The sequence below is a fragment of the Camponotus vicinus genome, unplaced genomic scaffold (genome assembly GCF_025532165.1).
Source record: "Camponotus vicinus isolate PSW18456_S1 unplaced genomic scaffold, iyCamVici1.0 SCAF_11, whole genome shotgun sequence".
Classification (NCBI taxonomy): domain Eukaryota; kingdom Metazoa; phylum Arthropoda; class Insecta; order Hymenoptera; family Formicidae; genus Camponotus; species Camponotus vicinus.
The window spans coordinates 11782709-11798560 of record NW_028141947.1 but is presented as its reverse complement, the minus strand read 5'-3'; the positions used below and the strand labels follow the sequence as shown (position 1 = coordinate 11798560).

The 15852-nt window shown below is 36.7% G+C and overlaps 1 protein-coding gene across 8 annotated transcripts in view; it reads left to right on the top strand.

Moving 5' to 3' along the window:
- The window catches only part of LOC145961209 (telomerase-binding protein EST1A), a 101459-nt gene that overhangs the window by 74817 nt on the left and 10790 nt on the right, over positions 1–15852 (top strand). For all 8 annotated transcript variants that reach the window (XR_014435594.1, XM_083081192.1, XM_083081191.1 and 5 more), the window contains exon 24: positions 15489–15651. Coding sequence is in view for 7 of the 8 variants with exons in the window: in XM_083081192.1 (XP_082937318.1) it covers positions 15489–15651 (163 nt within the window). In the remaining variant the exon portion in view is untranslated. The remainder of the gene's footprint in view (positions 1–15488; positions 15652–15852) is intronic.

Below are 15852 nucleotides of genomic sequence, written 5' to 3'. Positions count from 1 at the left end.
TCGTGCGAGAAATTTCGCGTGTATCATACTGTTGAATATTACGAACCGGTTAAATCATAAACTCCAAACCGGATTATAGTCGCTCGTCTATAAAGGGAGGGATAATTTTTTAATTTTATCATATTTCAGGATCTAGTAATTTCGACCGAGCGTTATTTTGAGACGACAGAGAGAGAAAGATGGAGAGGCAGGTACCGTTTTCCATCTCCATTATTTCGGTGGGCGAGACTCGTGAAATGTAAACTGCTCCTTTTTTGGGAAATAATAATTAATTAATTAAATAATTAATTTTTAATGTATCGCTTTACGCTAAAATTCGTAACTGTAAATCCGTTACATCAGAAATTACATTAGCTGCTTTTCGAACAAAAAATTGTTGAGAAGAGGTAATATATTATTACCTGCATATGGATGTAGATTGTTTACATAAAAAAAATTCCATAATCAATATTCTTTTACTTAAACTGGAAGGATATAAAATTCAGGAAAAATATATAATGTGTATACATTTTTTTGTCTTTATCCTATTCTTTTTAAATCTTTACATTGCCCCTAATTGCCTATAGTTTTATAAAAATGACGAATTTTATTAATTCTCGCTGATAGAGATTTCATCTTGTGATGGAATCTTTATTTTTAGTCGCTCGCATGTGCCGTCGAGAGTGCGGCTTGAAAGTCGTGTTTTGCAAATAGCCACGTTACACGGGATAACTTTTTGCGGGGATTTTTTTGCCTGTCGACCGAACAATCAAATACGCATTTCGTTCGCTGCTCGTCATACGCTTATTGCATCCTCTTGACGAAGAAGCTGTAAAATCCCCTCGTCAGTCACGTCGATTAAAACGATATTCTCTTCCTGCTGTTCTATACAAAAAAAAAGACAATTTATGAAATGGATAAAAAGCTCTTCGCCGGATTGGTCTAATTGTTACGTTTAATGATAATGGTATCGCGACGCGAATGAATTGCGTTAGAGAACCGGAATGTACATCGCTAATTGTAACCAATTAATTCTTCATTTGCATCGCCCGTGGTCTTCGATAATATTTCTTTTTCACGACGGTGGTCCGTCATGCTTGGTCGATGAACCATGTACGATTCACGGATTCAGGATAACATCGTAATGCGTCTTAACCACGGGTTCTTTCGGTATGAAGGATGTTTAATAATAACCCTCCCTCTTTCTCCTCCTCTCGCTCTTGCCGAATTTTTATTTCTCATAAAAGAGATTCGTATTTTTTTCACGAGTCATTCTCGAGTAGGCGCTTTGTTCGATCTTTCGAAAGATTCGAGCGTTTACAAGAACTGCTTGAGAGCGCGATAGGATAATATTTTATTTATTACATCGACTTTTTTTTTGGAGGAAATTTGTTACTCCATTTTTCTTGAAACATAAATAGATTTCTCCCTTTAACGCTGCAAGACTCGACTAAAATCGGGACAATTTTTCAGCGAAAACTCGTTCGTCGATAAAAAAAAACGGGCGGGAGATACGACATATTAATACGCATTTTACACACGCTGCTTGAGATATGAAATGGGTTAGCTCTATACATAACAAGCATTCGTTACGCCTGTGTCCCGCTGTTGAAATATCGAACGGGTTCGCCTCTCGTTGCGGTCGGACGACGTGGAGATGACCGGGCGCGATCTATGAGAAAAAGAACGGAAAGAGAGGCGCGCCGATTGCAAGGGCCGGCCTAACGGTAATGCACCCGAAGGATGTTGCAAGAAACATGATTCATTTCCTTGAGACATTTTTTTTAACCGCGTATATTGACTATACACCCGTACTGAATCCTACTCAAGGCTGCGCCTTAATTTTCACCGCAGGATTGCTATAATATTGGAACGACTTGTTCCTCCTCTTCTCTTTTCCTCTTTCAGACAGAGATGGGCTCAATTTATTTAATGACTTAACTAAAAGAAAAGTACTTAACGCAGATAATATTCAAAATAATTGAAGCAGCAATTAGAAAGAAGGAAAAAAAATTGCGACACACACACAAGAATATTGCTAAATATATAAAAAAGTATTAAATAAATTTATATATATATTTTTTTTTTCTTATTTTTTTAATAAATAAATTAGTATGACGGTTTAATATCCGTTTAGTTGACTGAAGTTTGCTTTATACTGGAACGTGACTTTCGCACGTGCGTTGAAGCACTCTCAAGGCAAAACTGATGAAATAATCGCTTACGTACCCCATTCTGAAGTGTGCTATTAATTTATTACGATCCCTCGCGTTCTTATGCGTCAATACCTTGCGAGTCTTTCGTTCTGTGCATATATTCGCGGATCTCGAGGTATCTAAACTGGCTCCACGAGAGGTAGAAAACAGCTCCAACGACCTCTTAACACGCCATTTGCTCCTCTATGCAAGGCTTCTATTTAAAGGTTTATTACGCCAATTAAATCCGCTTCATATACGGAGAACATTCTCTCTCTGTCTCTCTCTTTCTCTCTCACTCTTTCTTTTTAGGTACTCGTCGCGGATGCGAAGGTTATCCTGGAATCTCCATCCTGCCGTTTCTCCTGCGCGCACCTCATCGTTTCTTTTCTCCCTCCCCGTATTTCTGTTATTAGATCGCGAACATTCATAAAGTTATGAGCAGTGGCGTCTCCCAGCACGGATGAACGACCGAGGTCTGGGGCCCTATAGGCTGTCGTAATATCATTGTGAATGATGAGACATTTCCCTCTTTTAACTGTTTTTTCTTATTACATTATTTTATTATTAAAATAAATTAGCGTTAAGTTGTTAAATTATGAGATTAAATTAATTCGGTTAATTTAACGAATGTAATTAAATCGCTGTGCATATTATTCGAAAAAAAAAATTATGAAAAAGAAAATACACAGAATATTTTTTTTTTAGAATAAAAAATTTCCTAATAATATATAACGCAAGAATACAGTAAAACAGAATTGTCGACGAGGATTACTTGGCAGTTATATAAAAGATAGAGTTAAAAAAGAAACAGCTCTGAAGATTATCCTGGACGAAAAAGTTTTCGATGACTTAACCGCTCGATTAAATTACATTTTTGAGTTACGGGATTAAAAAATCGTAAGAAGGTATATTGATGAAATAATTTTTGAAAAAAATTGATCGATGAAAAAAAGCTGCGCGAACTGTCAAATAATCTAAAGAGAGCGTGAGGAGATCCGATGCATCTTGTGTACATCTTTTTGTTGCGCGGCCCTTCATTACTCTTTAAAGATCCGAGCATTGCGCGCAACTAAAATTCGCCTCTGGTGATGACCGCGAAGAAGACGGTTGAAAAGTTTCAACTCGCGTGCCTCAAAAAGAAAAAATAAACGGAGCGATCTCTCACGCTCACGACGTTAAGTCTCCCTAACGGATGGGAGAGGCGGATCTTCTCGGTTTTGCCTTGACGGTTTCCTTTTATTCGCCCTGCGATCCGACGAGTGTTTGTGCAGTTTCTGCACGCTTTGAGGCAACGTGCATTAGCGTGCATACCTAAACGGGTCCTAATTTACGTACCGTAATTAAGATCACTGCCAAACCTCGTATGCAAAATTTTCATTTATTCACTCGTGCAGAGCACATTATCGCATTTTTCTGTGTTTTTGCGTAAAGCAAATCTCGTGTACAAATTAATAGCCCGATGCTTTCTCTCGGACTGCGAAAATAGCGACCAAAGAGATAATTTCTCCAGACTACTTGCATTTAGCAAACTGCTAAAATTACGCGGCCATAAAAAAGTTGCCCTTCGCGAGTATATTTAATTTCCGCGGCTTTCAAGTACTTATTTCTCTGATTATCTTTTACCATTGTTTCATAATATTATATTAGTGTGTTAAAAAATTGTATATTTATGATTTAAAATATAAATATTTGAAGCCTCTATTTTTTACATATTCAAGTGTGTTAAATCATGCAAGATTAAAATTTAAAATTCATGTGACAAACTTGGACGATGGTATTTTTTCTTTTTCTGTGGCATTCATGAGATTTATTTTTAGATTTACGTTCACTTGCTGTATTCTTTTTGAGCTTACAATCATTGTATTTCTGTCGTTGAAAGTAAATGGTCCAGCCAAGGTTAACGTGTCTCCATCATTGTTGTAGATAATAATTAAAATGAAAAATATCATTCTACTCCTCTAGCAATTAATTTTTGCTATCCTGTTTATGCAACAATTATATTAATATGTCTTGTATCTTATCTAGCTTTTATCACATCTTATATAAAATGTTAACACAAAGAAATCGGTTCCTGTATATTATACCGAAGGATTTTTGCCGAAAGAGATTGTTCTACAAGAAGGACACTTGTGCTTGAAATTAATTATTATCTATCTACGAGAGAATAATCGTCGTATTTCTAGGATGCTCTTACGATACTATAAATGTCCTTGGGGTTAATACAGACTGATTCAGACATGACGCAACTTTAGAAATCGATGCGTGAGCGAATAAAAAAATTTTTATGCATATATTTTTACGATTTTTGATGTATAAAATATTTTGCACGGAAAGAAAGGCATTCGCTCGTTTTCAGTTTACACGAAATGAAAATAAATGATATAAGTGGCCGCGAGATGATAATTGCACATTCCTCTCTTTCTACAGAGATAATATTTTATTTGCCACGACAATCGCGCGATTAACGCGAGCACGATGTCGCATCGCGAATCCTTTCGCGACAAATGGTCGATAAAAAGTATAATTAAACCAAAACGCAATTACGTTTTATGGGCGTGTGTCTGCTACCGATGGCGAGAGTTAGGAAGAACAAGGAGAGGGTCGGACACAAAGATGGCGAAGAGAGAAGGCGTCTAGTAAGAGCGAAGAGAGCTCTCTACTAGCTAATTACTCTGGAGTAATTATCTTCTATTAACGCTATTCTCTTCGAGCGATACCTATAGCGGTTATCATAACCGACTTTGCTCAAACGCCTCTAGAAATTTATTCGTCGTAGCATTTAAACAAAATGCATCGATAAAGAATTCGTGTCTTCATTGGATCGAAATCGCTATTGAATTAATAAAAGCTTTCGCTTAAATGATCAGAACAATTCAACTTTTTATTATTTCCAGGAATGAACTTAATGATTATCAAGACTTGAGAGAGGGTTTCGAGTTTTAATCCTAGAATGCTCTAACATCTTTTAGAACCTTTAATACTAACAAATTTTTTCAGCCCAAAAATATTTTCAATCGTACAAAAAATTCTGAAAAATTTATATCAATATTTTAAAATGCTTTATATGTGCTAAAATACTTGTTTAGAAGTTTATATCTTCATTAAAAAATTTAGAATGATTATTTTGAGATCTTTGGAATTTTTTTATCCTAAAAAATAATATAAATTGAAAAATAATAAGAGAGAGAGAGAATAAATGGAAAAATAGTAAAGTCTAATAGAGCAAAAAAATTTTGATTGGTGTTGTTTATTTTATGTATCGAGACTAAGATATTCTTCGTCTATTCTTGCTTGGAGTTCGTACTCTCTATTAACGATAAAAGTAACAGCTATGCGAAAGTAACAGTTGATTGACGATACTTTCTTTCACCGACAACGTTCGCTCGTCCAAGCCGATTGGCATTCCGTTAGCGCTCGCGAGCCGCAACGAAACCTCATATCGCTGTTCAATTAATTAGCCGACGACTACGGGTAACAAACGGCGTATCGGGCTCGACGCAGGTAATGGCGCGAGCGTTTTGACGTTCGTTCATTGTTGTTGGTATCCCGTGTTGTTAATAGCCGTAGGGTATCGGGCCGCATTGTGATTCGCACCGGGTTTGTTGCGGTGAAACGCAACACGTCATCGTCCAAAGAGGCCGGGAGGGAGGGAAGCGGGAGGAGAAGGTATACAAATCGATATCTCGCGTATTCTCCGCATAATGGATAATTTATCGCGATTCCGCGACCGATGGTTTAGGCAACAGGACCCAGGCAACGGTCGGAATATAAATGGCGGCGCGATTGCCATGTAAAGTGCACGAGACACGGCTTTCGGCCGGAACGTTATATTTCGCCCGTGGTTAAATGAGGTCGTTAATAAACGATACGCTTTATTGTGATTTACGGCGCTCTCGTTACTTTCTCCGGCAAGGGCGGCATGGTTGTTTCGCTTCGCGTTTATGCAACACAACGCATACGTATTGTATACGTGTATGTATACGTGTATGAATAAATTATACCTATCAGAGAAATAAATCCCACCGGACGTACGGCGACGAGACAGACACCTGTCGTGACGTGGGGTCCCTCCCACGTGTTCCTCTTTCGCGAGGATACATTTCCCGCTGGGTGAACTTATATTTCACCGCGCACGCTGCTCCACGGGGCGCACGTACCGAATTTCATCTCGCAGCGGACGTAAAACGTTTCGGACGTCTGCGAAATTTCGTATTGCCTTTTTTTATTTGTTTGAACGTTAATCCTACGCTGAAACCACATTCGTGACAAGTTTGGCCGTTTTATTTGTATTTAATACTCATCGTATCTTCGTGTGTTTTAAGAATTTACTAATATATCATTTAATATATTAACATATAAATTTGATGGTCAGACAATTTATAACAATTTTAAAAAGATAATATATATATAATGATTTAATTAATGCAGTGTTGCAGTTTTAGTAATTATTGCGAATATATTTCTGAATGAATTTTTTTCCTCTGTTTATAAAGAATGTCGAGCACATCTCTTTCCTTTGCTAAATTCTTATTAAGACAAACTGTGAAATGTAATTTTCTTGAAATATCTCTTAATTTTATCTTCTGCAATTTTAAAATCCAATTATCTATTATAATACTTTCTTTTGAAAAATATTAAAAATTATTCGATGGCCAAATTTAGCAATGAAAAAGAGCTGTACGAGAGACGATTTAAGCTATAGAAAAATTCGCTTATATATTCTCTTCTCTTATTTCGGAGAGGCTCTTGTTCGTCAAAAAATCCTCTCTTTTTTCCATCTTTTTTTCGTATCTACTGCATAAAGATGCCTATCCTCGCGAATATAACCGAGTACCGGCCGTCATATTCAAACATTTATGGTCGAGATATTACGAGAGTCGACGATCCCACGGGAGTCTCGACCATGCGGTCGGACTTCACCCTCGCCGCATCATCCGCAGACTCGAGATAACATTTCCTACCCCTGATTCGAACTCTAAGGGGTCTGTCGCCGACGAGAAGGACATTGTTGTATTGTACCCATCGTCCCTCGACGCCGAACCGGTACGGTGAATGGCTGCTCTTCGCCCCCGCGAGAAAACGGATCTTTAATTTTCGCGGTATTAGAGAACACCCGTTTCCCTAGAGTGTCGTAGCCATCGTTGAAACTACGCCTCTGCCCTACGCTAATTAACCGTGAAATGAATCATGCCGCTTCGAGTGTTCGTCAGGTCGTTCCAGGATAGCTCTTTAAAGGTCAATGTGGTCAAATGATTTATCGAGTAAAATCGCCGATGCATTCATTTTGAAAGTTAGAAACTTCCATATTTTATCGTATTATAAAATGTACATGTATGACTCGCGCGTAATTTTGTTGTGGATTGCTCTTCAATTAGAAGGCAAGCAAAGTTTCACGAGTAGACAGTTCGCCCTTTAATTTCTTCAAGGATTTATATTATCTGAAAACATTATTTTAGTTTCTTTTTCAATTATATTTTTTTTTCAAAATATATTTATAATTATTAAATAAAATGGAAAAAGTATTGTACACATATGTAGCTATTGTGTAATAGTAAAGGTTAATTACTTGTGAAAATATTTAGCTGTTGTGTAATAGTTAAGGTTAATTATTTGTAAACATATTTCGTATACTAAAAGTTAATATAAACATATCTATCGATATTTTTGAAGGGATTAAAATGTAAGAAGCTGGAAATATGAAATTTTCGTATATACGTGAAAGCGTGTATATTCCATCATATGTACTTGCATTTCGTCGCACAAGTGTAAGTTCTGGTTCTGACATTCTTATCTCTCTCTCTCTTTCTCTCTTTCTTCACGATATTTTTTTCTCGATTTCTTCGCCTCACGTTTTCCGCATCTCGTCGACAGCTTTCGGGCCGTTTGACATCTGCGACATCGTTTCCACTCGTATAACATAGGCGACAATTTACTTTACCATCCCATCGCTTCAGAGACGAGAGTTTCTTTTCGATTCGTCGGATTCGCGTCGGGAAAGGTTGACGTTTCTCGTCTCGGCTCGTTCGTGTATCGAGTGCATGCACCTCTGATGCCTCGCAGCATTTTCCCTCAGTTTTCAATTTACCTTCTCCGTCGACGAGAAATATCTCAGGAATGCGCTCGACGACGTGCCTTCGAAAATCGAAAAGCGAGTACCACTTCTCGTCGTTTCTGTTAGTCGAGTCATCGACAGTGCAAACAAATTCTCTTCTCCTTCTCCTTTTCTGCTTCTCCTTTTTCACTGCACGATGAGTCTCTCTTTCCTCCTCTATTTCCTCGCTTTTCTTTCTTCACCGACGAAGATAGGAGAAAAAGAAGAATGAAAAAAAAAGATTCGTGTAGCAATGTGTGTAGCGTGTGACAATGTCAATGTTTGCGTCGTTGCAACGAGATACTCTCGGTGCAGTTAAAGCCGAGGATTTAGTTGCAAAGGAAGCACAGATTTTCACGGTTGAAGGTCTGCGGCGCAGCTCGCTCGTCGCGAATATATTACTTCAATGAACCTTTCATTACCGAAGTTCTCGGTTCGAAATGAATCTCTTTTCTCGTCAGACAACTTTTAATATTTTCTTTCTCGGTATCCCATTGTCTCAATATAATATGCAAAAGGAAGTGAAACGAAAAACTAATTTCGAGTCATATTGTTCTCTCCTGTAGGATAAAATGAAGGCGAGGAACAGTTTGAGAAAGTGCCGGGGCTGCATTTGAAAGGTTCAAAGCGCACAAAAAATTGAAGAGTAAATCAGTAATTTGTAAGATCCACTTTAGATACCACTTCATAAGCGGCTCTGAACTTAATCCTCGAATATAAAGTCATATCTAAAGTGGATCTTACAAATTATGGACTTGATCCATTACTCCTCTGAGCCCTTTATTTATAAACTAACAACAATCTTTTAAAGTCAATGAATTCGTCGTATACGTATAATCGTCGTCAGGTGGCAAATTTCAACGATTACATTAATTTGCGAAAATTCCTCCATGTCTCACTCGATGTCGCTTGCCATTTGTCCTCGTAATAGGTCCCGGGAATCCAACAAAAGCCAAAGAAGTAACCGGCTTTTGTCGCGAACGTGGGACTTTATAGCAACGGGGCCCCATTACGGGTAAGGTCGGCCGCATCGCAGGCCGCAATCGTTGGTTGCACTTATGAATGCGGTTCCTCGTAATATATCGCCCGTGTAACTCGACACTCGCTAATTCCACCCGGGATGATGCGGCCAATAAAATCAGGATAAAATTACGAGCACCCTTTTTTCCGCCTTCTCGTCGCGCGATCCCTTCGCTTTCGCAACCTTCACTTTCGATCAGCTTAATTCTCTTCTTTTTTTTATATTTTCGATATTCTTTCCTTCTCTCTTCCTTTTCTTTTTGTCCTCTGCTTCATCTTCAGCAAGATTCTGCGCGCACTAATTGCGATTTGCGTAGGCGTGGGCGATTTTCACGGACTCCGGAAAACTCGACTCATTATCGTTGGACATATTTCACGGCGATTACCATGGTATATATGCATAACGAGCATTCTATATGCATGCAAATGAAACTCTGCGTAATGAATCAGCGTTTATTGCAAAGTGTACGGAAGAAGTCGCGCGAAATGTTTAATTATCGGGATCGGGGAAGGCAAGCTATTTGCCATTCTCCGAGAGGGAGAGTGAATTAGAAAGAGAAAGAGAGAAAGAAAAAGGGGAAAAAGAGGAAGGGGGAGAGAGGGAGAGACATATGCAGATCCGAAAAACACGTTATCGATAGCGAATCTATCATTCTCGAAGAAGAGTCCGAGATGTGTTCGCAAAATTGTACATATGGTCGATGTGTGTGTTTTAAATGATATTCGTAAATTATATTTTCTAAAGATTTTTTTTAATTAAGAAAAAGTAGATAATTTTCTAAACATTTTGAGCTATACAAAATGATTTTGGATATGTTTAAATGTGTAAACAAATGTTGAACATATAAAATGGTGTCAAAATTTTCGAAATTCTCTTATAAAATTATGTTTATCAAAACCTTATGTATCTTCTTTTCAGAAACCACTGATCCGATTATTATAATTTTTTTGTTGAAAAATAAATAAACTATGATTTGATCAGTCAATTTAAAGAAATTGTAATTTTACCATAAATTACCATTTCTAAAAATGATCAAAAGTCGACTTTATTTAAATTATAATTTAGAAAAAGCTTTCTATTAGACAAAAACATCAATCAAAACGTTGCAAGACATAATAAAAAAAGAAAAAAATTATTTAGATTGTTAAAAAAATGTTTAAAAAAAGGATGAGAATAGATAATTTTATCATATATGATTTCGCGACTGTGCATTCGTTCTCTCTCTTTCTCTTTCTTAATCCATGATATAACATGAGAATTATGCTGATCGAGACAGAACGTACATCCGCATCTGCGCGCGACTCACTGTGTTCTTTCCTTCAATCGCTGTTTCTCTCTTTCTCTGTCTCTCTCGACCAGTTAAGTCCGCGGATAATTGGAACGATAACGATTACGATGTAACAGATGTAACGATTATAGCGCAACAGATACACGCCGATCGTTGGCGGCCCCGGCAAGGCTGGATATTCGCCTGATTTATGGGAACGTGTACATTGCCAATAGGCGTACGATGATACGACTCGTAATGATACGACTTCGTTTATCAACGTGAAGCAATTTGCGTAACTTATCGGGAAACATCGATTTCTGTGCTTTTCTAGATAGTTTTTCTGTTACACTCGCTCCTCCCGCGCTTTTATTATTATTTATTATCTAAAATTAACTCTTTAATCGTTGACAGATTTCTTACCGCTGCTATTTCTCCTACGCAGGCGCGAATTAAATGCTAGATTATTATTACCATAACCAGTTTATACTTAACAATTATCATATATTACTAGCTTGTCGTTATAATAGTCGTAAATAGTTTGTTATTATCTGCTCACATTATCTTGTCATGTGTCATGATGCATTTATTCATGATAACGGATTCTTTCGATATCTTTCTCTTATTTATAGCATTTCTAATCTTATAACAAACTCGATTTTATTCCCTACACTAAATTTGATTCTATTCCGACTGTCAGGTACCATAAATTTGCATTTGTATGATGCTATATTAGAATCATGAACGTTAATATAATATTTATCCGAACGAATATATCCGGTCGATGATATATTTATTATTCATCGACTATAAAACGTGTGACTTTTGTTTTAATCTGATATTCCGACATCCTTTTGCACTTTTGTCTTCATTTCATTTATTTAATATCAGAGCAGAAATGGATGACTTTTGATTGTAACCTACTTCCAAATCTCAGTTTCTCGCAAAGATTTTAGAATTAATTCATATTATTCGTAATCCGACAACATGACACGTTAAATACAAGATATTGTAATGTATTATAATACAATATCGATTTGCAAAACTTTACAATCTGATTATAAATTTAAGTAAAAAATTATGATATCTCTCTCATCCGTGATTTGTGCCAGAGAAAAATTATGAATTGTTGAACGAGAGAATTATAATCGCGAAGATTATAATCGATGGTCCATGCAGTGGACAATTTGAGAGAAAAAAAATCGGAGTCGATTTCCGTTCTTTCTTTCTTAGAGAAGAGCGTTACTTCGCGTTCGAGCGCGCACGTTCCTCGCTCTCGCCGGACGGACGATCTGCGAATCACGAAACCTGTCTCCCGATGGTTACCAGGTACATTTCCGCGAGTGTTGCGCATTTACAACGTTGTTATACGGGGCGCGGGCCCGCTCGACCGTGCGAAGGCCCCGTGTGCGCTTAATATGCGCGCGGGCGTAGGGGCCGCGATGCGTGATTCAACGAGGGTTCTCACGAACGGGCCGAGCTCGAGGTGCGAGGCGTGAGGAACGAGCTTGGGATCGCAGAGAGGAAAAGAAGTGACAAGAACCGTGAAGGAGACGGAGAGAGAAAGAGAGACAGAGAGACGGGAGTGCGCAACGGTACACGCCACATCGTTTAAGAATTCACGAATACTTTAAATGGGGGTAAATTCCTGGACTTTTTATGCGGCTGTCAGACGCACGGCGCGCCATAATGAGGCTCGCTGCGAGAGTGAAAGAGAGGAAGAAAGAGGGCAGAGAGGCGTTGAATTCGAGAAGAATACACTCGCGGGTGAATACCGTTGATTTGGCGATGATGCAACACGAGACAGGACCTGTGAATTATGGCGGCTCGTGAAAGATATCGCGAAACGAATAATATATCTGTTGTATCTCAATTAACGAGTTGCATGTTCCATTCAATCGGCTGTCAGTCGAATGCAATTTAATAAAGATTGCATTAATGTCGCGCACATTAATCTCGCTCTTTTCATGGTATATCGTTCGCGGAAGTTTTAATACTTTAAGTTTTAAATTTTAATACTCGTCGTTATAGATAGAATGGACATTTCGAGCACACGTTTATGATCATGTGCCGTGCCTACTTGAATATTTCCGAACAGATGTTCCCATTCATTTACGAACGAGTCGCAGCGAAAGATGCCTCGCAGCAAGATATTAGAGAATCTTTCTAATCAAATGGAAATTAATACGATTGTTTAATCTTATTCAAATAGTAAATATTTGATTAGTCAAAAAATAAATATATCGTTAATTGTTTCCGATGTCATGGATTTGCTTGGAATTTTTAAAAATTTCTAAGACCTGATTTTTTTATTACGAAATTAAATTGAAGAGAAACGCTTGGAATTAAAGAAGCAAAGGATTATACGATAAATTCTATATGAAACAAAAGAAACTACATTGTAACGTCAACCTCATATCGATCATTCATCCAAGAATCCGTTTCGAAAACGATTATATATTTGATTTAATTTCAAATCTGTACTCGCGTCAAGTTTTGTCGAAAAACGGACGGGTGGTCTGTCGGCTATTTATTACCCCTTTGCAGAATGCGAATTGCGAGTAATATGCCAGAGGGACGAGAATAGAGGTCGAGAAGTCTCGTCGACACGTGTATGACATTTGCACACCGGCGTGGTGCGGTTTGACGTGGCTTTTGCTCGAGACGGTGTCACGTGTGCGCGATCTCCTAGTTTTGCATTCCACTCGTGCACTCCCACGAGCAATTAGGCTCGTCTTCGGATTCCTCGCATGCTTTTCGCCGACTCGTGCGACGTGCCATCGCACGGGCATTAGTACGAGACACATCCTGGAGACTCTCGAATTGGAATAATTCCCTCGAGATACCGTTGCGCGTATATATTCGCGCCGCTCAATGCAGATTTTTATCTTATGAGTCTTTCAAAATCTCGAGAAAATATGTGCGATCAAGAAAGAATTCGTCTTAATTTATTTGAAAATTATTTTATATATATTTTTATTATATATATATTTATATATATATATATATATTTTTTTTATGTATATATAATTTTAGAGATATTTATATTTATATTTATTTTAGGAGGATACTCTTATACATACATAAAATTTAATTTTTTTTTTTAATTTTTGGACGTATTTCGATTTATGTTAAGCTATTTTCAATGATAGGATAGATTGAAAGTATTTAAGATAATTTAATATTGCAAATTGTTTGGTCTCTTTAGAAATTTATATTACTTTTTCATATTTTAAGTTATGTCTAATTGCATTTGTAATACTTGTTTAACCAGCAATTTACTGATCAGATAGTGGCCGTATGAAGAATATCGAAAAAAGAGCAGAAAGTAAGAAGATTTACGACTATAATGTATTCAGTAGCTACTTTTTTTGCATACATTATTCTATTTCAAAATCGTAGAGAGCGTAAACACCTTAAATCACATCACTCGGAGAATATGTTAATGAACTCAGATAAGAGGTACTGAATACTTTACCATTCTAATGAAGAAGATATATGTCCGCGGGGCCGGTTAACGGCTTGAACATCCAAAAATTAGCTTTTTATTACCGCATGAAACCCTCGCATCTTGGAATACATATGAACTTCTGGCAGGATGATCGGTACCATTTACTTCAAAGAAGTAAATTCTGGCAGGATGATCGGTACCATTTACTTCAAAGAAGTAAATGGTACCGATCATCCTGCCAGAAAACAATATTAGATAAAGTCCTTATTACAGTTCGTAACTTGTGTTACGACAATGGTTACTTGGTATTCGCGTTATGTTGCCGAGTCGACATTGTTCGATGCGCGCCACTGCAAAGCGCCGTCCGCATACGTGGGATTCAATTGGAAGATAATGCGTCTTCCGCTGCATCCTGTGCACCGCACGCATATATGTCTCTTTTTCTCTTTTTGTGTAAGATACCTGCGACGCGCGCATATAATGCTCACATAAAATGCGACGCGTCTTTCCGATGAAAAAGAAAATCAAACGAAGACAGATGCAAATCGAGACCATGACTAAACTATTTTGCTTGGCCGTTAATTTAGAAATTAATAAAAATATGTATAATTAAATATATATTATATATAAATATAAAAGTATACAATTTAGTAAAAGTACATGTACATGTAAAATTTAATTACAAAATAGACAGGAGATAAAATTTGTGATTGAGAGAGAAATTCAGATATTGCATCTGTTTTAATTATTAATCATTATTCATATAGAATGTCTATTCTACATATAGAATGTCTTTGAAGAAAATATGAGAATTTAAAATTCTCAGAAATTTTTGGAAAAATCCAGAAATTTTCTTGAAATTTTCTAGACGCACAAGAAATTTTTAAAAAAATTCTTGTTTTGATAATTTTGTTTTAATATCAAAAACAATTTGATAATTAATTGGCTAAATTGTAAATTATATACGTTTAAAATATGTTATAAATATATATCTGTTTTTTTTATCTATATCTATATCTGCTTATTCAATATCTTAATAAAATATCGAATATGAAATACATATTCTTTATTATAATTTTTAGTGTTAAAAGTGGAAATGTGTTGTACAAGTGAGAAATGTTTGAGAAGCATTAGAAAACACGCACAATTAAAAAATTTATTTAAAATGTTTGACCAAAAAAGTGCTTAAAAAATTCTCTTTATCTGAAATTTTGAACAAAAATATCTGAAAAATTAAGGAATTTCAGAGAATTTTTTTACAATATTTGATACTCTATAATATTGCTAATTCACATTAGCTATTTTAAATGTATATTTTTTAATATTATTAAATATTAGTTCTATTATTAATAATTTGTATTTTTTTATTTGTATCAATGTTTCACATATTTTCGGTTTTCATAAAAAAGAGCGTTAAAATTATGAAATTTATTAATGTTTCCAATACATATTGTTCATGTATATATATTTATAATGTTTAGGCCATTCTGCAAAAATCCTCGGTGTCGGTGGAGATCGAGGTGAGACCGAGACAATTAGTGCCAGACACAAACTGCTTCATCGACTACTTACCGCAGCTGCAGATCATCGCGAGGGCCACTTCCGGCGCACTGCCGATCTACACTCTCATGGTGCCACTTGTCGGTAAGTGCAAACAAAAATTTAATTTATTAAATTTAATGTATCAATAACGAGAAGGGAGAAAGAAACATAAGAGGTTGACGCACGCGTCGTTTGACCCCCGTCTTCTTCGATCATTTTTTTATCCGAAGGTCGTCAATTATCTTGAACGAGAGAGATGGGTATAACGTGATTCAGTGTAATATTCTTCTCCCCTCCTCTCGT